Source organism: Ranitomeya variabilis, chromosome 1 (genome assembly GCF_051348905.1).
Source record: "Ranitomeya variabilis isolate aRanVar5 chromosome 1, aRanVar5.hap1, whole genome shotgun sequence".
Taxonomy (NCBI): domain Eukaryota; kingdom Metazoa; phylum Chordata; class Amphibia; order Anura; family Dendrobatidae; genus Ranitomeya; species Ranitomeya variabilis.
This window is the reverse complement of record NC_135232.1, coordinates 272,889,039-272,914,101: the sequence shown is the minus strand read 5'-3', so window position 1 is coordinate 272,914,101 and position 25,063 is coordinate 272,889,039. Positions and strand designations below refer to the sequence as shown.

Here is a 25,063-nt window from a genome sequence, read left to right as displayed (position 1 = left end):
ATGCTTAAGTGATTTGATGTCATATATTGTAGTCTTTAGTGTTCACAGTGTAGCTTTGGCCTCCTGATTTACTAGAAATTTCACATGGTTAAGATATTGATTTTTCTTTTTCAACAGAAAACTCAGGTGTTTTCAGATTATTCCAGCCGTCTGCTGTCACCAAATGACTTTTTACATGGCACAAGAGTACTAAACCCTCCCTCCACAGGTAAAAAGAAATGTAGGATTAGCTCAATGCTAACTTATTAGTAAAATCATGTGTTAAAGGCCAATAATTGCATAACGCTACAATTTTCTTTAAACAATGTACTATATAGCATGGATAAGATATGACAAGCTTATACGACTTCAATAACATACTGCTATTCCAGAAAATGCAGATCTTCAAGAGAACAGAGACTTACTGACAACACAAGTGACAAAGACAACCTCCTTACAACAGGAACTTTCTGAAATTCAGTATATTCTGCAGCAGTACCAGCACCAGAAGCAAGAACTAAGGTTTGTTGTCATTACTGCGCTCACTGTATGGATGCATTATGTAACGCTTAAAGGACTGAACCCTTTCTCTAAGGGCATCTACGATATGGCATGTTGGCTTCTTGTTTTTAGGGCAGCTGTTTGATGCTCTCAGTTTAATGTTAGCTTTTGGCTATTGTGAGAACGGATTTGATCATACTATATGAACGCTCAACTTTGCTGGTCATTTAGACTGCACTTTCCTATACACTGGCTCACCATGAAGAAGTATGTCAGAATATGGTTTTATTTTATCATTGTGGACAATTCCTGATCTTTACCATGGTATGGCTATATACAGTGGTATAGGATGAAGATATACCATACTTTTGTGAATGTTCCCAATTTCTGAAATATAGAGTGAACACGGCCTCAGTGCACATTTTTGGAGGATATGTGAAGTCCGATGCTTAAGTATAGGAAACAAAAGTGCATGCTCTTAGTCGTTTTCTTTATAAGGCCGGGGTCACACTAGCGAAGAATACGGACGAGTGCTATGTGATAAAACATTGCATAGCACTCGGACCAGTATTCATCTATGGAGCAGCTCCCATCACTGCTTTTTTTTGATCGGCCATATTATACGTGCGAGTGAAATCGCAGTATGCTGCGATTGTCACCGACACTCAGCCGAGTCTCGTCTCACTCGCACCCATATAAGCCTATTGGTGTGAGTGAGACAACACACATGACTCGGATATCATCCAAGTGATGTGCATAATACGCTGACCCCGGCAATGGAGGAGATGGGGAAATTCATTTCTCCGCAGCTGTGCGAGAGGCTCGGAGCACAGACACATGACACTCGGCTCCTGCTCGCATCGCCATACGCTCGTCTGACCCCAGCCTACGGTCAGACAGCGTAAATTCTTTCAATTGAAAGAATCAGGCCGATTATGCAAATGAAACTTGATCACACTTTCATCAGTGTTTGAGCCCAGTGTCAGCATAGTGTGATCCGATTCTCTCACCCTGTGAGGAGAAGATGAAGAACAACATTTCTCCATTTTGTGAGTATGTGGAAATCGGACTGCTCTCGGGTGCCATCTGAGTGCAATCTGATGTTTTCCACGCACCCATAGACTTGAATGGGTGAGTGGCATACAATTTCAAAGTAAAATCGCAGCATGCTGCAATTTTTTTCACTCACTGACAGATTCTTTCAGTGAAAAAAATTGCGCATCTGCACTGCCCCATAGCATCCGTTGAATACGCTTGTGTGAGTGATCCCTAATACAGGTGCTCTAGGATTAGGTGATAAATGTATGGTTGTTGGGTCCCAATGGTGGGACCCTAGGCATTTACAGGAATTGAGATTCCTATCTCCATGAATCCTGTAGATAGAAAAATGGATTTCAAGTGTGTATTCCCAAGCTCGGCTCCATCAGTAAGGGATTTGAAGACCATTCTTTGTGAGATTGGTGGAGGAGTTCCAACAGTGACCACCTAGCCTGAAACTGGTACAGCATGGTTGACTATTTGAGATTGTTAAAGAACTACGCTTGTGGAACCTCACTGACAATTGCTATGACTTGTTGGATGATGCTATGGCTGGCTATCCCCTAAATCAAATGCCAGGAGTACCTATAAAATGTGTATATGAAACATAAACCATACAGTGGATACCGAAGGTATTCCGACCCCTTTAAATTTTTCACTCTGTTTAATTGCAGCCATTTGGTAAATTCAAAAAAGTTCATTTTTTTCACATTTAATGTACACTCTGCACCCCATCCTGACTGAAAAAAACAGAAATATGTTATTTTTAGCAAATGTATTAAAAATGAAAAACTGAAATATCACATGGTCATAAGTATTCAGACCCTTTGCTCAGACACTCAGATTTAAGTCACATGCTGTCCATTTCCTTGTGATCCTCCTTGAGATGGTTCTTAAGGTACCTTCACACTGAGCGACTTAACAACGATATCGCTAGCGATCCGTGACGTTGCAGCGTCCTGGATAGCGATATCGTTGTGTTTGACACGCAGCAGCGATCAGGATCCTGCTGTGACATCGTTGGTCGGAGCTAGGAGGCCAGCACCTTATTTCGTCGCTGGATCACCTGCTGACATCGCTGGATCGGTGTGTGTGACACCGATCCAGCGATGTCTTCACTGGTAACCAGGGTAAACATCGGGTTACTAAGCGCAGGGCCGTGCTTAGTAACCCGATGTTTACCCTGGTTACCAGTGTAAATGTAAAAAACAAACGGTACATACTTACATTCCGGTGTCTGTCCCCTCGCCGTCAGCTTCCCGCACTGACTGAGCGCCGGCCGGCCGTAAAGCACAGCGGTGACGTCACCGCTGTGCTTTCCGGCCGGCGCTCACAGTCAGTGCAGGAACGCACAGCGCCGGGGGACAGACACCGGAATGTAAGTATGTACTGTTTGGTTTTTTTTACATTTACACTGGTAACCAGGGTAAACATCGGGTTACTAAGCGCGGCCCTGCGCTTAGTAACCCGATGTTTACCCTGGTTACCAGGGGACTTCGGCATCGTTGGTCGCTGGAGAGCTGTCTGTGTGACAGCTCTCCAGCGACCACACAGCGACGCTGCAGCGATCGGCATTGTTGTCTATATCGCTGCAGCGTCGCTTAGTGTGACGGTACCTTAACTCCTTCATTGAAGTCCAGCTGTGTTTAATTAGACAATGACCCTAAGCACACAGCTAAAATAACAAAGGAGTGGCTTCAGAACAACTATGACCATTCTTGACTGGCCCAGCCAGAGCCCTGACCTAAACCCATTTGATCATCTCTGGAGAGACCTGAAAATGGCTGTCCACCAACGTTCACCATCCAACCTGACGGAACTGGAGAGGATCCCCAAATCCAGGTGTGAAAAACTTGATGCATCATTCCCAAGAAGGCTCATGGCTGTACTAGCTCAAAAGGGTGCTTCTACTCAATACTGAGCAAAGGGTATGAATACTTATGACCATGAGATATTTCAGTATTGTTTTTTCAATAATTTCGCAAAAATTTCTCTTTTTGTTTTTTTAAGTCAAGATGGGGTGCAGAGTGTACATTAATGAGAAAAAATGACCCTTTTTTTAAAGAATTTACCAAATGGCTGTAATGAAACAAATAGTGAAAAATGTAATGGGGTCTGAATACTTTCCGTACCCACTGTACATCTTTGTCCGGGTTTCATATCTGATTTTGGAAGCAGTCCTGCTCCTGTATTACCCTTACAACACTTTTTTAATGATTGATCCATTTGACAAACACATGCACAATACTTAAAGGGGTTTACCATTTTCTTATGTTAGTGCAGCTTTCCTTACAAACTGACAAACATTTAAAAATGGGTGCATTAGAAGGAACATGTGAGCAGACCTGTCCACCATTGTCCTAAAGTAGAAAAGCAGCTTTCCCATGTGAAGTGCTTTACAATTGGAGGCGGCTGATGGACAGGTCCACTCACATGCTCCTCCACCAGCTGCCATTTAATGGACAAAAGTGCTGGTCAGTTGTGTGACCTCTCTAAGTGCCACTTTTCAAGTTTAAAGGGAAGCTGTAATGTTGAAAATTGCAGTCAGGATGTATAGAGCCATAGAAGCCAATCATACTAGGGTTGAGCGAAACGGGTCGTGCATTTTCATAAGTCGCCGACTTTTGGCAAAGTCGGCGTCTCATGAAACCCGACCCGATCCCTGTGCGGGGTCGGCCATGCGGTACCTGATCTTGGCGCTAAAGTCGCGTTTCGTATGACGCGTTTAGCGCCATTTTTTCAGCCAATGAATGAGCGTGGGCAGAGTGATGACATAGGTCTTAGGGGAGTGAACGCCTATCGTCATGTTATCGTTTGTGTGCAGTAGGGATTTGGAATGTGCAATAGGAAATTTTCAGTGCTGGGACGGAGGGAGAGAGAGACAAAAAAAAAAAAAAATTAAATTCCTTCATTGGGTTTCGTGTTTCGGCCGAAACCCGACTTTTCACGGTGGTCGGCCGATTTCACTCGACTCGACTTTTAAGACAGTCGGGTTTCACAAAACCCGACTCGACCCTAAAAAACTAAAGGTCGCTCAACCCTAAATCATACTGATAAACATTTATGTGGATAAAGTTTCTGTAAATCTTATTTTATTTATTGCAATCTCTGGTGTTTATATGCATAGGCGTTCCATGGGCGGTCCTATTCAGTGATTGACAGTCTTTCCTGTATGACTGCATGTAGAGATAGCTGTCAATCACCAAGTAGGACCGCCCACTGAAGTCCTGCATACAAACAGCATAGATTAAGCAATAAAATACAAGTTATACTGATTTTTTTTTTCCCCCAACAAATCTACATCTGAAGCTTCTTCTCTACACCTTGCTGACCACAGATCTGACTGTTTGCAATGTTTCATGCTCCCTACTTGACGTTTAGCATCATCAAATCAAATCATTTAATAGTTATTTATATTTCAATACCTTTATTCTTACCCTCTGCAATAACCATTGAAGCTCATTAAGGGTGACATATATATATATATATACATATATATATATATATATTTATCATTCCTATTTTTTGTTTTCTTCATAAGAACCTGGCACAAGCATGCTGTGGTGTTAAGAGGATGGTTGGATGTTGTAGGCCTCACTGTGGATTCAGATGAACAAATAACAGCCCAGGAAGTCAAGCAAGAACTGCAACAGGTAGAATGCAAATGTTTCTATTATCATATATATGATAGTTTAGAGGTTTTAGTTTAATTCTCTGTAGCATAGTTCCAGCCCAGTTATATCAAGGTCGCAAGATAAAAAAAATGAAAGGCTAAAGTCCACCATTCTAGCTGGTAGCTCAGCAACAATTTATAAGGAAAGGCCCATTACAGTGACCAAGAGTAAGTGGCACATACCTAGACTATTCGGGGTTTATCCACATATTATGTTTGTGTTGTAGTCTTTGCTCTGGTTGGGAAGGGGGAGAAACTTATTTTTAGGCAATGCTGCATTTGTAAAAAATTGAAGTATTGACAACTTAAAGGGAACCTGTCACCAGATTTGGCCGATAAGAGATACGGGAATCAACTTTCAGGGCTGATATACAGCATTCTTTAATGCTGTATATATGCCCCCAACCCGACCTGCAAGAGAAGAAAAATAACTTGTTATACTCACCTGCGAGGAGGTCCGGTCCGAGGGGTGTCCCTTTTCTTGGTCCGGCACCGCCCTCCTGCTTGCTTCGTGTGGATGACTCGTCTCCTCAGCTCCGCGCTCCTGTACAGGCGTACTTATTTGCCCTTTTGAGGGCAGAGCAATGTACTGCAGTGCACAGGTGCTGGGAAAGGTCAAAGAGCTCCGGCGCATGCGCACTGCAGTCCTTTGACTGCCCTCAACAGGGCAGGGAAGTATGCCTGTGCAGGAGCGCTGTGCCAAGGAGACTGTGTGGATGAAGAAGGGACGCATCATCTACACGAAGCAAGCAGGAGGACAGGGATCGTAAGAAGATGGGAGGCGCTGGAGGAAGACCAGCGACGCCCAAGGGCCGGACCGCCTCGCAAGTGAGTATAAGTTATTTCTCTTCTCTTACAGGTCGGGTTGGGGGCAGATATACAGCATTATAGAATACTGTATATCAGCCCTGAAAGGGGGTGGCCGTGTCTCTTATCGGCCAAACCTGGTGACAGGTTCCCTTTATACATTTGCACGTCTCTAGCATAAGACTGTGTTCACACTTCGTCTTTTTCCAGCCCTCCAAAAAAAAACGGTTATCCAAGCGGAAGATGCTTCAGGAATCACCCAGATTTTTCTGAATATTGTGAAAAAAAATTTTAACATTTTATTGATGTATATCTGACTTTTTAAAAAAAAAAAAAAAAAAAACTCCAATGCATGTATTTTGGAGGCTCTTTGTTTCCTTCCACATACAACTCTGATGTGGTCAGTGGTCATAAATCAGCTAAAAATAACATCAGAGAATCTCTCCCATCGGAAGTCAGAATGAGCTCACTGATTGATTCTCATTTACCCATTTTGCAACCAACAATAGCCAGGGCAGCACAAAGGGCCATAGAGGGCAAACCGTGCACATTTTTAACCCCTTCCCGACATTTGACGTACTATCCCGTCGAGGTGGGGTGGGCCCGTATGACCGCCGACGGGATAGTACGTCATCACCGATCAGCGGCGCTCACGGGGGGAGCGCGGCCGATCGCGGCCGGGTGTCAGCTGCATATCGCAGCTGACATCCGGCACTATGTGCCAGGAGCGGTCACGGACCGCCCCCGGCACATTAACCCCCGGCACACCGCGATCAAACATGATCGCGGTGTACCGGCGGTATAGGGAAGCATCGCGCAGGGAGGGGGCTCCCTGCGGGCTTCCCTGAGACCCCCGGAGCAACGCGATGTGATCGCGTTGCTCTGAGGGTCTCCTACCTCCCTCCTCGCCGCAGGTCCCGGAACCCAGATGGCCGCGGCATCCGGGTCCTGCAGGGAGGGAGGTGGCTTACCGAGTGCCTGCTCAGAGCAGACACTTGGTAAGCCTGCAGCCCTGCACAGCAGATCGCAGATCTGGCAGAGTGCTGTGCACACTGCCAGATCAATGATCTGTGATGTCCCCCCCTGGGACAAAGTAAAAAAGTAAAAAAAAATTCCCCACATGTGTGTAAAAAAAAAATAAAAAAAATATCCTAAATAAAGAAAAAAAATATATATATTATTCCCATAAATACATTTCTTTAGCTAAATAAAATAAAAAAAACAATAAAAGTACACATATTTAGTATCGCCGCGTCCGTAACGACCCAACCTATAAAACTGCCCCACTAGTTAACCCCTTCAGTAAACACCGTAAGAAAAAAAAAAAAAAAAACGAGGCAAAAAAACCGCTTTATTATCATACCGCCAAACAAAAAGTGGAATAACACGCGATCAAAAAGACTGATATAAATAACCATGGTACCGCTGAAAACGTCATCTTGTCCCGCAAAAAACGAGCCGCCATACAGCATCATCAGCAAAAAAATAAAAAAGTTATAGTCCTGAGAATAAAGCAATACCAAAATAATTATTTTTTCTATAAAATAGTTTTTATCGTATAAAAGCGCCAAAACATAAAAAAAATGATATAAATGAGATATCGCTGTAATCGTACTGACCCGACGAATAAAACTGCTTTATCAATTTTACCAAACGCGGAACAGTATAAACGCCTCCCCCAAAAGAAATTCATGAATAGCTGGTTTTTGATCACTCTGCCTCACAAAAATCGGAATAAAAAGCGATCAAAAAATGTCACGTGTCCGAAAATGTTACCAGTAAAAACGTCAACTCGTCCCGCAAAAAACAAGATCTCACATGACTCTGTGGACTCAAATATGGAAAAATTACAGCTCTCAAAATGTGGTAACGCAAAAAATATTTTTTGCAATGAAAAGCGTCTTTCAGTGTGTGACAGCTGCCAATCATAAAAATCCGCTAAATAACCCGCTATAAAAGTAAATCAAACCCCCCTTCATCACCCCCTTAGTTAGGGAAAAATAAAATTAAAAAATGTATTTATTTCCATTTTCCCATTAGGGTTAGGGCTAGAGTTAGGACTAGAGTTAGGGCTAGGGTTAGGGCTAGGGTTGGGGCTAGGGTTAGGGCTAGGGTTGGGGCTAGGGTTAGGGCTATGGTTAGGGTTGGGGCTAGGGTTGGGGCTATGGTTAGGGCTAGGGTTAGGGCTAGGGTTAGGGCTAGTGTTACGGCTAGTTTTAGGGCTAGTGATAGGGCTAGGGTTATTGCTAGGGTTAGGGCTAGGGTTGGGGCTAGGGTTGGGGCTACAGTTAGGGTTGGGGCTAAAGATAGGGTTAGGGTTTGGATTACATTTACGGTTGGGAATAGGGTTGGGTGTGTCTGGGTTAGAGGAGTGGTTAGGGTTACTGTTGGGATTAGGGTAAGGGGTGTGTTTGGATTAGGGTTTCAGTTATAATTGGGGGGTTTCCACTGTTTAGGCACATCAGGGGCTCTCCAAACGGGACATGGCATCCGATCTGAATTCCAGCCAATTCTGCGTTGAAAAAGGAAAACAGTGCTCCTTCCCTTCAGAGCTCTCCCGTGTGCCCAAACAGGGGTTTACCCCAACATATGGGGTATCAGCGTACTCAGGACAAATTGGACATCATCTTTTGGGGTCCAATTTATCCTGCTACCCTTGGGAAAATACAAAACTGGGGGCCAAAAAATAAGTTTTGTGGGAAAAAAAAAGATTTTTTATTTTCACGGCTCTGCGTTGTAAACTGTAGTGAAACACTTGGGGGTTCAAAGTTCTCACAACACATCTAGATAAGTTCCTTGGGGGGTCTAGTTTCCAATATGGGGTCACTTGTGGGGGGTTTGTACTGTTTGGGTACATCAGGGGCTCTGCAAATGCAACGTGACGCCTGCAGACCAATCCATTTAAGTCTGCATTCCAAATGGCGCTCCTTCCCTTCCGAGCTCTGTCATGCGCCCAAACAGTGGTTCCCCCCCACATATGGGGTATCAGCGTACTCAGGACAAATTGGAAAACAATGTTTGGGGTCCAATTTATCCTGATACCCTTGTGAAAATACAAAACTGGGGGCTAAAAATCATTTTTGTGAAAAAAAAAAAAGAATTTTTATTTTCACGGCTCTGCGTTATAAACTGTAGTGAAACACTTGGGGGTTCAAAGCTATCAAAACACATCTAGATAAGTTCCTTAGGGGGTCTACTTTCCAAAATGGTGTCACTTGTGGGGGTTTTTAATGTTTAGGCACATCAGGGGCTCTCCAAACGCAACATGGCATCCCATCTTAATTCCAGTCAATTTTGCATTGAAAAGTAAAATAGCGCTCCTTCCCTTCCGAGCTCTGCTATGCACCCAAACAGTGGTTTACCCCCACATATGGGGTATCGTCGTACTCAGGACAAATTGCACAACAACTTTTGTGGTCTAATTTCTTCTCTTACCCTTGGGGAAATAAAAAAATGGGGGCGAAAAGATCATTTTTGTGAAAAAATATGATTTTTTATTTTTACGGCTCTGCATTATAATCTTCTGTGAAGCACTTGTTGGGTCAAAGTGCTCAACACACATCTAGATAAGTTCCTTATGGGGTCTACTTTCCAAAATGGTGTCACTTGTGGGGGTTTCAATGTTTAGGCACATCAGGGGCTCTCCAAATGCAACATGGCGTCCCATCTCAATTTCAGTCAATTTTGCATTGAAAAGTCAAATGGCGCTCCTTCCCTTCCGAGCTCTGCCCTGCGCCCAAACAATGGTTTACACCCACATATGGGGTATCAGTGTACTCAGGACAAATTGCACAACAATTTTTGGGGTCCAATTTCTTCTCTTACCCTTGGGAAAATAAAAAATTGGGGGCGAAAAATCATTTTTGTGAAAAAATATGATTTTTTATTTTTACGGCTCTGCATTATAAACTTCTGTGAAGCACTTGTTGGGTCAAAGTGCTCACCACACATCTAGATAAGATCCTTAGGGGGTCTACTTTCCAAAATGGTGTCACTTGTGGGGGGTTTCAATGTTTAGGCACATCAGGGGCTCTCCAAATGCAACATGGCGTCCCATCTCAATTCCAGTCAATTTTGCATTGAAAAGTCAAATGGCGCTCCTTTCCTTCCGAGCTCTGCCATGCGCCCAAACAGTGGTTTACCCCCACATTTGGGGTATCAGCGTACTCAGGACAAATTGTACAACAAATTTTGGGGTCTATTTTCTCCTGTTACCCTTGGTAAAATAAAACAAATTGGAGCTGAAATAAATTTTGTGTGAAAAAAAGTTAAATGTTTATTTTTATTTAAACATTCCAAAAATTCCTGTGAAACACCTGAAGGGTTAATAAACTTCTTGAAAGTGGTTTTGAGTACCTTGAGGGGTGCAGTTTTTAGAATGGTGTCACACTTGGGTATTTTCTATCATATAGACCCCTCAAAATGACTTCAAATGAGATGTGGTCCCTAAAAAAAAAATGGTGTTGTAAAAATGAGAAATTGCTGGTCAACTTTTAACCCTTATAACTCCGTCACAAAAAAAAATTTTGGTTCCAAAATTGTGCTGATGTAAAGTAGACATGTGGGAAATGTTACTTATTAAGTATTTTGCGTGACATATGTCTGTGATTTAAGGGCATAAAAATTCAAAGTTGGAAAATTGCGAAATTTTCAAAATTTTCGCCAAATATTCGTTTTTTTCACAAATAAATGCAAGTTATATCGAAGAAATTTTACCACTATCATGAAGTACAATATGTCTCGAGAAAACAATGTCAGAATCGCCAAGATCCGTTGAAGCGTTCCAGAGTTATAACCTCATAAAGGGACAGTGGTCAGAATTGTAAAAATTGGCCCGGTCATTAACGTGCAAACCACCCTTGGGGGTGAAGGGGTTAATCAAACCAAATTACAAAAATGATTTTTAACCAAATATAAATACATTTACGTAAGAGAAAAAAAAATGTCCCTACAGGGTGAAAATGCTCAAAAACAGGGATTTTTGTGTACTCGCCGTAAAATCCTTTTCTCCTTTGCCTCATTGGGGGACACAGCCCGTGGGTGTATGCTGCTGCCAATAGGAGGCTGGCACTAAGTGATGCAAAAAAAGTTAGCTCCTCCTCTGCAGTATACACCTTCCTGCTGGCTCTCAGCTAACCAGTTCTTGCTTAGTGTCTGTAGGAGGCACTTGGGTCTGGTTCAGACCCCATCGTTTTTATTTTATTTTTTACTTTTCTGTTAATTTTTATTTTTTAATTAACGGAGTGAAGCGGGCGATGGATCCTTTCAAGGTTCCGATCTCCCCCGAATCATCAACAGGTGAGCACGGGGAGTATACCTCCCCCGTACCCTCTCCTGCAACGTGGGAAGCCATGCCTGAGCTCACTTTAGGGGCGACGGTTCCTTCAGGTCCCGATCTCCCCACACCAGCAACGGGCAAGCACATGGAGTGTCGCCTCTATGTATCCTCTCCTGGAGCCAGACCTAATGCCGGACAACTTGCCCAGTCCACCCTGGGGCTTGATCTCCGTGGATGTACAGAGGCTCCTTCTTTTTGGCGTCCGAGCAGCCCCCAATGCACTGTTAAAGCGGATGGCACAAGGAGGCGGACGGTTCCTTTCCACCTCCCTAACAAAGGGATGGTGGATTGAGGGTTATCGCTTTATCCCTGCACCGTCCACGCTGCAATACCTAACCTGCAGCAGAACAGCACAGTGCGCGCTTTCCTCGGCGCTGAAACCCAGTCATCCGCGGTCGGCTCCATGCCGGGACGCGCACCAATGGTGAGTGGATCCAGTCAGCGATGGGCCCCTGCAGTGGGATATTAACATGGCTTCCCTGTGGCCCACCTCCATAAGGTAACGCTCCAGCCGGCTGCAAAAATTTAGCCCCCGGCTTTGGCCAATGTGTACGCGTACTATGGCGCGCTAAGGCAGCTCCGCCCATCCTTTCTGGTGTTTTCTGTCTGGCACAGGAGCGTTCGCTTTTCCTGGCCCAATGCCCCTCTATTCTACCCCTGGTATTGCTCCCGCCGGCTGCAGAAATTTAGGCCCTGGCTTGGGCCTGTTCATGGAAGTCACTAGGCTCCGCCCACATCGCGTTTGTGGCTCCGCCCCTGAAATGGCTCCTCTATCACTCTCTGCTAGACTTTATCACCTCTGCAACTCCAGGTGGCCATCTTGGTCCACCCGGCCAGCAGAGGCGATGTTTTTTTGCATTAAAGGGGCTCAACGATTCTGCAGCCGGGTAAGGAAGTACTGCCCTCTTCCTTCCTGTACTTACATGAATGACCATATTAGTCCCCAGTCTTAGAGGCACATGACCAGTATTCCCTGGCTTTAAAAGCACATGATCAAGATTCCCTGGTCTAAAAGGCATATGACCAGCATTTCCTGGTCTTAAAGGCTTTTGACTAGCATTCCCTGGTCTTAAAGGCACATGACCAGTATTACCTGGTCTTAAAGGCACATGACCAGTCCGAAGCCGGTCACCCTAAATGAACTCAGGAACCCTCCGCCGCCAATCCCAGCTTATCCCAGAGTACCTAGTTCCCCTGAGTGGGCTTCATCACTGCCACATCCCATGGCTTCTCTGATCAAGAGATTAAAGCCCTCCGTGAACCCTCTGTGGCTCGGAGTGCTCGCAGGACCGATATATATGGTTCCTCTCCTACATGGGAGCTGTCGGCTAGCAGGGGCCGCAAGTATTCTAGAAACGTACAGGCATCTAGAAAATGGAAGCTTCATTTCCTGATCTCCCTCACCAATGATTTGCTGAGAACAAGACTCTGAATATGGATTGGATATTGCCTTGGATCTGGACTCACCAGAGCTTCGAAGAGGATGAATTCACCTATTTATATCATCAACCAATCTCTGTAGATTGATGAGGGCTACGGTTCCACTCTAGATCACGCAGTGTCCCTCATAAGGAGACTAAATTCCCTCACAGAGCATTTGTCATTCACCCGGACAGGGAGCGTCCGGATAAGCAATATGCAAACACGTGGGGTGTCCCCTCCACGTATACCATCCTACGACGTGGGATGCCATGCCTGGTCTGTTTCTTAGGGGCGACGGGTCCTTTTAAAGGGCACCGATCTCCCCAAACCATCAATAGACGAGCACATGGAGTGTCACCTCCATGTATACTCTTCTGCAGCCAGGCCTAACACCGGAACCAACCCTGTCCACCCGGTGACCTAAACTCTGTGGATGTACATTGGCACGCTTTTTTGGCGTCCAAGCACCCCTCTCTGCATCTCCACTATTTAGCAGATGATGTAAGAAGACGGACGATCCCTCTCCACTTCCCTGTTATGAGGGTGGTGGATCGAGGGTTGATCATTTTAACTCCGCACTGTCAAAAGAGAGCGGAGGTAGCAAGAGACTGCTTTTACTGACCTGGATGCTGCCGCGCATTCTGCCACTTGGCAGATTATCCGGGTAGAATCTCCTGTGGTTTGTCTACCAGTATTCCTGCCCGATGGGTCATCAATTAAAATTACAACGAACTGTCAGATAGCAAATCTGGTTCGTTCCGTCTTGCAGCCTCGGGTTGAGTGCTCTACCCTTCCTTAGCCACCGCGTGGGTTGCTAGAGCAATGGTCTCCTGGTCGGAGACCTTAACTACTTTGATTCACATCAGTAACCTTTTCCCGAAGACAGTACAGCTGGTCAATCAAATTTCTTGAGCGGCAGACTAGCTGGTTCACGCCTCTTGGATGCAGCTCGTTGAGCGGCGCTGTCAGCAGCAAATGCCATTACACCCAGAAGGGCATTATACCTCAGAGTATGGAAGCGTACTCTGCGTTCAAAAACATCACTCTGACATCACTCCCTAGGATCGCATGTTTCCTATAGACCCAACCAGCGGTGGAAGAATTGTCCAGGATGGTCTAGATCTAAGGGATCTTGGTTCCAAAAGGGGGGACCGAAAAGTAAGACCGATCCTGGACCTCAAACTTTTACCAAGCTGGACAAAGTCCTCCTTCGGATGGAGTTCCTCCGCTCAGCCATTACTTCAACGGAAAAGGGTGGAGTTTCTGGCATCCACCGACATTCGGGATGCTTACCTTCACATTCCTATTTTCCCCTCTTCAAAAATTCCCTCGCTTTTCCATTCGCAAACAGCATTTTCAAGTCACGACCTTGTCCTTCGGTCTTGCTACCGCACCGAATGTTCGCAAGGGTCATGGCGGCCGTCATGTTCCTCTTGCACCCCAGAGGCTTGGCCGTCCTGCCCTATACGGTCGACTTTCTAGCCGCTCTTCTAAGACTGCGCTGAGTCGTCTATATCAATTGCTATGCCCTCTCTCTCCTGAGCTGGCAGCTTCATATAGACAGGTTTTTTCCTCTTTTCCAGCCCAGCAGATATCCGTTTTGAGGATGATTCTGAACACTTCCAGAGGGTTGGTATTTCTCCCTTGAGACAAGGCCGTGGCCCTTCAACTCAGAACTCACTTACTTGATCACTCATTCCATTCGATTTGCTGGGAGGGTCATGAGGAAAAATGGTGACAGCAATGGAAGCTGTTTCCTTCGCTCCGCTCGTTTTCTGTAGGTCAATCAGGCTTTCAGAGGGTAGTCTCTGAGCCTCTTCCTCATCCAGGGGAGTTCCTTCCAGTTCAATGATTATTAGTAACTACCGATGCCAGCCTTCTTCTCCCGATCTTTGTTCTGGGGATCCGAACTATACGGCTAGTCCTACAGCAAGTCCTCTGCCTTCTGTCGGGTCACCCCATCCGAATTCAATTGGATAATGCCACGGCTGTGCCATACGTCAATCATCTAGCAGGTACCCACGGTCAGGCATCATGGACGAGGTACCTCTCATTCTCTGATGGGCCGAGATCTATCATTCCGTGATCTCAAAAGTACATATCCCTGGAGTAGAACACTGGGCGGCAGACATATTCAGCCGTCAGGGTTTCTCCTCAAGTGAGTGGGAACTTCACTCGGAAGTCTTGCATCAGATCTGCCTTCACTGGAGTACTCCAGATGTAGGTCGGATGGCGTCCAAACTGAACGCCAATGTACTCCAGTTCATGGTTTGGCCTCGTGATCCAAGACCATCGCAGTGCATGCTCTGTTCTTCCATGGTACCAATTTCCATAACCCCTCTTCCACTACGTCTGAGATCTTTTTGGAAGCAGGAAGGGCCCCAGTGATCCCGGGAGACCCGCACTGACCATGTCAGGTTTTCTCGCTTGCGGTACTAGTATTTTTTCCGTCTTATTGCGATAAAACTGCAAATATGGACTTTCTCGCAGGGAGTCTTCACCTGTAGTTCTTCCCTACCGCGTACCGTTAGATCTGTGGGACCTTACTTCCGAGAGTCGTTTGGAAGCAGGAAGGGCCCCAGTGTCCTGGGAGATCTGCACTGACCATGTTTGGTTTTTTGTTTGCGGAGCTAGCACTTTTCCATCTTATTGCAACAAAACTGCAAGTAGGGACTGTCTCGCAGGGAGTTTTCACATGTGGTCCTTCCCTTTCACGTACCATTAGGACCTTAAGGGAACCTGTCATCTCCCCCAGGCGTTTTTAACTGTAGGAGCCACCTTGTGCTGCACTAATGCTGCACTTTGTCAAGGTGGCTCTTTTAGTTGGTGTCCCTGCCAACGCTGAAATAATCATTTTTATAATTTGTCCCTCATACCTCTAATTTATCAGGGGGGCATGTCTTTTCCCCCTGACACAAACGTCTCTCAGCCATCATTTAGGGCCTCCGTTCGCTGCCTCCATTTCCTTCATGAACGTCCCTGGCGCCTGCGCTGTAAGTTCGAAGGGCAGCGCAAACTGCGCATGCCCGAAAGAGAGAAAAAAAATGATCCTGGGAGTCTTACAGTAGACTCCTTTTTGATCCGGACAGACTTTACTATCAGGGAAGGTCGCCCCTTTTTTTTTCTCTGCAATCTCGTCATCCTGACAAGTCTTTGGAGCTAGACGCTCTGTTCTTTCAGACTTTTTTCCTTATTACCATCAAGGCAAGGTTGTCCTCAGGCCATCCCCGTCCCTTGTTACCATGGTGGTATTGTATTCCCAATGTTACGAGGGCATCGTTCTTCCCTCATCTCTTTCGACACCAGTCCACAAAACAGGACGGGTTCTCCATATTCTGGACGAAGTGAGTGCTCTGAGTAGGTACATATCATGCACGGCGTCCTTTTGAAGGTTGGACACCTTATTTGGACTTCCTGACGGTCAGAGGAAGGCTTCCTGACGGTTACAGGAAGGGTTTAGCCATTTCATCGGCCATGTTAGCCTGGTGGATTCGTTACACCATCCAGGAGTCCTTCCGGGTTAGACGTCAGCCTAAGGCTACTTTCACACTAGCGTCGTTTGCAATACGTCGCAATGCGTCGTTCAGGAGAAAAAACGCATCCTGCAAAGTTGTCTGCAGGATGCGTTTTTTTTTCCCAATAGACTTACATTACCGACGTATTGCGACATATTGCCACACGTCGCAACCGTCGTGCTTTGGCGGACCGTCAGCACAAAAAAAGTTACATGTAACTTTTTTTGTGCGTCGAGTCCGCCATTTTCGACCGCGCATGTGCAGCTGAAACTCCGCCCCCTCCTCCCCGGACCTTGCAATGGGGCAGCGGAAGCGTCGTAAGACTGCTTCCGCTGCCCACGTCCGGCATTTATTTCACAGCATGCGTCGGCCCGACGCACTGCGACGGGCCCGTACCGACGCTAGCGTGAAAGCAGCCCTACTCCACTCCTCCCGGTCGATCGTGGTTTTCTCGGGCTCTAGGTACCAGGCGTCAATAAAGCACGCCTGCAAGCTTGCGGGTTCGTCCAGTCCGCATGCAGTCTTGAAGCACTATAATTCCCAGACTTCCGCAGATGTGAACCCTTAAAAATTCCATCAGACCAGATTATATTAAATAAAATATATTTTTTATTAAAAATAAATTGCTCAACATCTGGCAAGTAGAGTGGAGGACACATCTGTGGAAATAGGGGGAGGTCGAGGGATTCTTCAGTTTCTCGGGGGTCGGGGTCCCCTATTGTCTAAGTTAGAGGCAAATAAATTTAAACCGTGGGTGTCTAAATTTCCGACGGTAATGCTTATGGTCAAAGTGTGGGGTAAAATTAAAAGTTTAAGGGGAATTACTGGGTTCACAAGGTATACCCCTATATGGGATAATCCATATCTGCCGCAATTGAGGACACTGAAGGGGTTTGCGCAATGGCGACGAGTGGGTATCTGGTGGCTCTCACAGCTGATAGATGGGGGTGTCTTTAAATCATTTGAGGACTTACGAAGGGAGTTCTCACTTCAGCATTCTATGTTTTATCAGTATTTACAAGTAAGACACGCTTATATAATGCAGACTCATATACACCCTATTATTATACATCATGATACTGTTATTAATAGGCTCGGTTTACAGGCATCTACAAGGGGACTAATTTCATTCGTGTACGGGGAGCTCCTCTCGAGGGCGCTATTAGGTCACCCGATGACTGCATTGGCGAAATGGGAACATCAAGTGGGGGGGATTTCGGTAGATCAATGGGAGTCAATAATGCAAATGATCCCTAAGTTGTCTCTCAGTGAGCCTAACCGTCTGTCTCAACTATATATCCTTTATAGGGTTTATAGGACTCCTAAGTGGCTGTTTGATTTAGGTCTAAGGCCAAATTCAAAATGTCCCAAGTGTACGCTCGATAATGCAGATATCCTACATATGTTCTGGACGTGTCCCTGTATACAAATATTCTGGATTATGGTTCTCAACTTAATATATATGGCCACAGAGCAGGATATTCCCAGAGATCCTATTGTCTGTGTGCTTGGATATGTTGAGGAGGCGGGAGGAGATGATCATTCACAAATAGCTGTTGCCAGAATGCTTTTTACTGCTAGAAAATTAATAGCATATCACTGGATCTCAGATAAAGTTCCCACGAGGAAGGAGTATGTAAATAAGCTAAACCTCATACTATGCAGAGAGAAGGCCATTTATCTTAAACGGGGTAGACCGGCAGTGTTTGAGAAAATTTGGGCAGGATGGTTGAATGTTCCAGGCTTACCGTCTGTAAGTTTATTCTCGTGATACCATGTTTATATCACCCTGAAAGTGATTTAGTTGTACTCCATGACTGGTGCCTTGGGATATGTGCCTTATCTATGTCTGTATTTTTCTTGTGATATATTTTATCATTGGACCAGGGTTGGGGGGGGGGGGGGGGGGGGAGTTGTTGGGAATGGGAAAAGACTGTGGGGTATTTTGGAAAAAATTCTGTTATGTTCTGAAAACTTTAATAAAAAATATCTGATTTAAAAAATAAATTGCAATCACAAAAAACATCACCAAAACGTATGGAAATTTTTATTATTACTAAAATTGTATAATCTACAACAGATATTTATTTATTAAGAATATAAAACATACAACTATAGATAATATGTATCTCCTCCAATCGAGGTTTACTTAGGGATAGATAAAAAAAATTTATATATATAAAAATCCCGTATGTGCAAGACAGGGCAAGTCCAAACTGATCAGTATAATAAACATAAAAATATATATAATGCAGCAAATAATAATTTAATAATATAATATGTGATAAAAATCAGTCAAATAAATTTGTGAATAATATGTGTGTATATCCATATATACACACACCTATTGTGTGCAGCAAAATAAATCAATTCATAATAAAGTGCAATAGTGCAATAAAAAATAAATTGCATACAAAACAACCAGTGTGTCCACAAAAGTTGTGAGCCAAAAACTAAAAACAAATAATTATTATATTGTTTTTTGTTTTTGGCTCACAACTTTTGTGATTTTTATCACATATTATATTATTAAATTATTATTTGCTGCATTATATATATTTTTATGTTTATTATACTGATCAGTTTGGACTTGCCCTGTCTTGCACATACGGGATTTTTATATATATAAATTTTTTTATCTATCCCTAAGTAAACCTCGATTGGAGGAGATACATATTATCTATAGTTGTATGTTTTATATTCTTAATAAATATCTGTTGTAGATTATACAATTTTAGTAATAATAAAAATTTCCATACGTTTTGGTGATGTTTTTTGTGATTGCAATTTATTTTTAATAAAAAATATATTTTATTTAATATAATCTGGTCTGATGGAATTTTTTAAGGGTTCATTTCTATAGTGTTTTTCCTCAGTTTATAAAAACTATTATCTCTGGTGTTTTTCTATATAGGTTGTTGTTTTCCGCAGATGTGAGTCTGGGCAGGTGGACTCTGCAGGCCGCGGTAGCGCTCTTGTAAGTAGCGGTTACACAGGGCCTGATCTGATGTTGTACCCACCCAGGGACTGCTTTGGGACGTCCCACGGTCTGTGTCCCTCAATGAGGCGAAGGAGAAATAGGGATTTTTGTGTGCTCAAAATCCTTTTCTCCAAGCCATTCATTGAGTGGAGTGTGCTCTGATCCCCGTTGGGATGGCTGACTTCTGACTCGGTATGATTCCTGAATGGTAGAATGAATCCACCTGGCTATTGTGGCCTTAGTAGCAGCAAGACCCTTCCTGTGACCTTCTAGGAGAACGAATAGAGCATCTGTTCTTCTGAAGGATGCCGTCCTTGAGACGTACCTTCGCAGAGCTCTGACTAGGTCCAGAGTGTGGAGAGCTCTTTCAGTTCTGTTAATAGAGGCCCGACAAAAGGAAGGAAGAACAATGTCCTCGTTAAGATGGAAGGATGAACCGACCTTTGGCAAAAAGGACGGCGACGGCCTGAGGACAACCTTGTCCTGATGGAAGTTAAGGAAAGGCGCCCGGCAGGATAAGGCGGCTAATTCCGAAACCCGTCTGATCAATGTGATCACAAGGAAGGCAACCTTCCAAGACAGAAAGACCAGCAAAATGTCCTGAAGCAGTTCAAAGGCAGGTTCTTGAAGGGCACTTAGCACCAAGTTGAGGTCCCAAGGCCCTAAAGGCATGCGATAGGGAGGAGCGACATGTGACACCCCCTGAAGAAAAGTCTTAAAGGGCACCCGTCACCACGTTTTTGGAAGATGGGATAAAAATAGCGTTAAATAGGGGCAGAGGTGGGCGTTACATTAGTGTGTTTGTTATGCGTTTATTACCCACCGAAGCTGCCGAAATACTTTTGCAAAGTCTCCGTTTTCGCCTGTCAATCAGGCTGGTCTGGTCAAAAGGGTGTGGTGTCTTCCCCCAGATCTTGCTTAGTTCGCATCTCTGCTTCAGGAAAATGGCCACCGCGATCTCCATCTGCGCACGCGCGGCATCCCGTGGCCATTTTCCTGAAGCCGCGGCCAGCAGAGCGCCGCTTCTGCGCACGCGCGGCCAAAGGAAGATGGCCGCCCCCACCAATCACCAATGAAATAGTGCACATCGCGCTCTTTTAACTCCCCTGTGCAGTGGATTCGGGACCTTGGGCATGCGCAAACCACTACGCCACCAACGGAAAACTAAGCAAGATCTGGGGGAAGACACCACGCCCTTTTGACCAGACCAGCCTGATTGACAGGCGAAAACGGAGACTTTGCAAAGGTATTTCGGCAACTTCGGTGGGTAATAAACGCATAACAAACACACTAATGTAACGCCCACCTCTGCCCCTATTTAACGCTATTTTTATCCCATCTTCCAAAAACGTGGTGACAGGTGCCCTTTAACCTGGATTCTTGACGCGATGCGTCTGTGAAATAATGCCGATAGAACGGAGATTTGGCCATTGAGAGAGCTGAGTGCCAGCCCGGAGTCCAGACCGGCCTGTAGGAACTCTAAAATTGTGGGAACTGAGAAGACGAGAATAGAAAGACCACAATCCTTGCACCAACCAAACAACAATGTCTTCCAAGTACGATGATAAATGCGTACCGATGAGGGTTTATGGGCACTAACCATGGTGGAAATGACCTGTTGAGAGAACCCTGCCTGGGTTAAGACCGAGGATTCAACGGCCACGCCGATAAACACAGGGCCCCTGAGTTCTGGTGGTAAATGTGGCCCTGGGAGAGCAGATCTGGCCGATCCGGCAGTCTCCAGGGTATGTCAGCGACAAGGCATACCAACTCTGCGAACCACACGCGACGAGACCAATCAGGAGCAACCAGGATCACTGGGACTCCTTCAGCCTTGATTTTCTTGATTACTCTGGGGAGTAACGGTAGAGGAGGAAAAATGTACGAAAGGCGGAATTGACGCCATGAAAGAACCAGAGCGTCGACACCAATGGCTCTTGGATCTCGAGACCTCGCTATAAACTGGGGAACCTTGGCATTCAGTCTAAACACCATGAGGTCCACATCTAGTATTCCCCAGCGAAGACAGATCTGGGAGAAGACTTCTGGATGGAGCACCCACTTCCCCGAAGTGAGACCCTGACAGCGGAGGAAGTCCGCTGTCCAGTTTTCCACTCCTGGAATGTGTACCGCTGAGATTACCGAGTGGTTCTTCTCTGCCCATCGAAGGATGTGATTTACCTGGCGGGTATCTCCCTGATGATTGATGGATGCCACAGCTGTGGCATTGTCTGATTGGATACGGATGGGGTGACCCGCCCGAAGATGATGGAAGTGCTGCAGGGCCAGTCGAATAGCACGGATGTCCAGAACGTTGATCGGTAGCTTTGATTCCTGAATTGACCAGCGGCCCTGAGCAGTGTGGTGGCGGAAGACTGCTCCCCAGCCCGAAAGACTGGCATCGGTAGTCACCACCAGCCATTGAATGGGTAGAAAGGACTTCTCCTGGTTGAGGGAAGAGTTCAATATCCACCACCTGAGAGTCTGTCTGACCTGCAGGGCAATGCGGCACCTTAGTTCGATCGAGAAAGGGTTTCTGTCCCAAGCTGCCAGAAGGGCATGTTGTAGGGGACGAAGGTGCAGTTGCGCAAAGGGGACCGCTTCCATTGCGGCCACCATCTTTCCTAGTACCCTCATTGAAACCGGATGGAGTGAGGGTAGGACTGACGAAGCGCTCAGGCTCCTTGTTGAACGGCTAAGACTTTGACTGGAGGGAGAAGTACCAACCCCCGAGACGAGTCCAGGGACATTCCTAGAAAGGAGATCTGCTGGGCTGGGACCGGAGAGGATTTGCTTAAGTTTATCAGCCAGCTCAGGCGAGAAAGGGTATCGCAAGTAATGCGAACAGACTCCACGCAGTTGTGGAGGGACGGACCTTTGATCAACAGGTCGTCCAGATAGGGCAGAACAATCATGCCCCGAGAGTACAGGATGGACAAGACGGCCGCCATGACCTTTGTGTACACTCTGGGGGCAGTAGCAAGGCCGAAGGGCAGGGCTGCGAATTGGAAATAATGGTCGCGAATGGCGAAGTGCAGGAATCTCTGGTGGGGAGGAAAAATTGGAATGTGCAAGTAAGCGTCTCGGATGTCGATTGAGGCCAAGAATTCCCCTTCTTCCAGGGAAGTGATAACTGAACGCAAAGATTCCATGCGGAAATGATGGACCGTGACAAACATTGTTTAGAAGTTTGAGGTCTAGTATGGGTCTCGCCTTTCCGTCCTTCTTTGGGATGCCGAAAAGGTTTGAATAGAAAATCTGAAACCTTTCGCTTTCTGGGACAGGGACAATGACGCCGTCGTGCCGCAATGCGTCTATGGCCTGGGAGAATGCCTTTGAGGGAGGACGAGAGGGAAAGGAACGTGAAGGGGGGCACGTAGCAAAGTCGATTTTGTATCCGGTCGCCACCAGATCTCTGACCCACTCGTCAGAGACAAAAGCCAGACTTGACGAAAGAGAAGTAGGCGGCTGCCTACCCTACCAGTGTCGACCAGATAGCGCTGATAGTCAGCGTGAGGAAAATCTCTGGGACCTAGGTCGTTTAGGCCTCTACTGTTTGGGACAGGACTTCCAATGCTGGTTAGGCCTGTACGAGACCTGAGTTCCTCCATCTCTTCGTGGAGAACGTCCTGAAGCAGACGAAGTAGTGATAGTGGCCCAGCTTGGAGTGAAGCGAAAGGAACGGAAACGGATTTGTTGCTGTCTCCGAAAGGGATGCCTAAGACTCTGTTGAAGGAATTTACTCTTTCCTCCCGTAGTATCGGAAATGATCTGATCCAGCTTTTCTCCAAATAAGCGACCGGTTTGATAAGGGAGGTGAGTGACTTTTTTGATGCACAGTCCGCCTTCCACTCTGAGCCATAATGACCTTCTGATACAGATGACATTGGCTGCTGACTGAGCGCACAACCGGCCGCATCCAAGTGTATCAGGTCATCGCCTGCCTGGGAAATTTGGTGCTCCGCCTCTGGAGGAAGGTTACTGTTCCAAAGAGAATTTGCTAAGGTCTCTGACCAGAAAACCATAGCCTTAGCTACCCATGCTGGGGCAAAGGATGGATAGAGGGTCGAACCTGAGGCCTCAAAAGCAGAGCGGGCCAAGCCTTCTATATGACGGTCCGTGGGATTTTTGATGGATGAGCCATCCGGCACGGACAGGAGAGTTTTGGATGCTAGGCGGAATACTGGGGGGGTCTACTACCGGAGATTCCCCCCAATCCTTTTTCAGATCAGCTGAAAAAGGATACTTGGCTTCAAGAGGCCTTTGTTCTGTGAATTGTTTATGCCTATGGCTTTAAATTCAGGATGAATAGCAAATGCCTTATGAGAGCGTTTAGTTCTCTTAAAGGACAAGGTCTGATCCGGAGCAGAGCCGGAATCTTCCTCAACCTTTAAAGCCTGGTTGACTGCCTCAATAAGCGAATCCACTGTCTTCTGAAAGTTTGGCGAATCCGGATCTAAGGAACCATCAGATACGCAGTCAGATTCGCGTTCACTACTGAACTCTAGAGACAGAGAGCGAGAAACGGAGCTGTGAGGCGACAAGGCACGTGTCTGCTCAGGAGACGTGCTACGGATCCGTTTTCTAGGTGCCTGACGGCTTCTAGAGTGCTTTCGGCCCCTGCTAACCGAAAACAAAAAAAAAACAATAAAAGTACACATTTAGTATCGCGGCGTCCGTAACGACCCAACCTATAAAACTGTCCCACTAGTTAACCCCTTCAGTGAACACCATAAAATAAAAATAAATAACTAGGCAAAAACCAATGCTTTATCATACCGCCGAACAAAAAGTGAAATAACACGCGATCAAAAAGACCGATATAAACATTGTACGGCCGAAAACGTCATCTTGTCCCGCAAAAAACGAGCCGCCATACAGCGTCATCAGCGAAAAAATAAAGTTGTAGCACTCAAAATAAAGCGATGCAAAAATAATAATTTTTTCAATAAAATCGTTTTTATTGTATAAAAGCAACAAAACATTAAAAAATGATTATAAATTTGGTATTGCTGTAATCCTACTGACCCTAAGAGTAAAACTGCTTTATCAATTTTACCAAACGCGGAACAGTATAAACGCCCCCCCCCCCCCAAAAAAGAAATTCACGAATTGCTGGTTTTTGTTCATTCTGTCTAACAAAAATCGGAATAAAAAGCGATCAAAAAATGTCATGTACCCGAAAATACCAATAAAATCGTCAACTCGTCCCACAAAAAACAAGACCTCACATGACTCTGTGGACCAAAATATGGAAAAATTATAGCTCTCAGAATGTGGTAACGCAAAAAATATTTTTTGCAATAAATAGCGTCTTTTAGTGTGTGTGTGTGTGACAGCTGCCAAACGTAAAAACCCGCTATAAAACCCTATTATATATAGTAAATCAAGCCCCCCCCCATTATCACCGCCTTAGTTAGGGAAAAATAATAAAATAAAAAAATGTATTTATTTTGATTTTTCCATTAGGGTTAGGGCTAAAGTTGGGGCTAGGGTTTGGATTAGGTTTACGGTTGGATTAGGGGTGTGTTCGGGGTGTGGTTAGGGTTGGGATTAGGGTTAGGGGTGTGTTGGGGTTAGGGTTGGAGTTAGAATTGGGAGGTTTCCACTGTTTAGGCACACCAGGGGCTCTGCAAACGCAACATGACGTTCGATCTCAATCCATACAATTCTGCGTTGAAAAAATAAAACGGTGCTCCTTCCCTTCTGTGGTTTACGCCCACATATGGGGTATCAGCGTACTCAGGTCAAATTGGACAATAACTTTTAGAGTCCAATTTCTCTTGTTACCCATGGGAAAATACAAAACT

General features: G+C 45.4%; 1 protein-coding gene across 4 annotated transcripts in view; it reads left to right on the top strand.

The window, feature by feature from the left end:
- Window positions 1-25,063, top strand: part of SFI1 (SFI1 centrin binding protein) — a 150,172-nt gene that overhangs the window by 119,148 nt on the left and 5,961 nt on the right. For all 4 annotated transcript variants that reach the window (XM_077293896.1, XM_077293887.1, XM_077293870.1 and 1 more), the window contains 3 exons: window positions 118-208; window positions 372-501; window positions 5,060-5,171. In XM_077293896.1, the coding sequence (XP_077150011.1) occupies window positions 118-208; window positions 372-501; window positions 5,060-5,171 (333 nt within the window). The remainder of the gene's footprint in view (window positions 1-117; window positions 209-371; window positions 502-5,059; window positions 5,172-25,063) is intronic.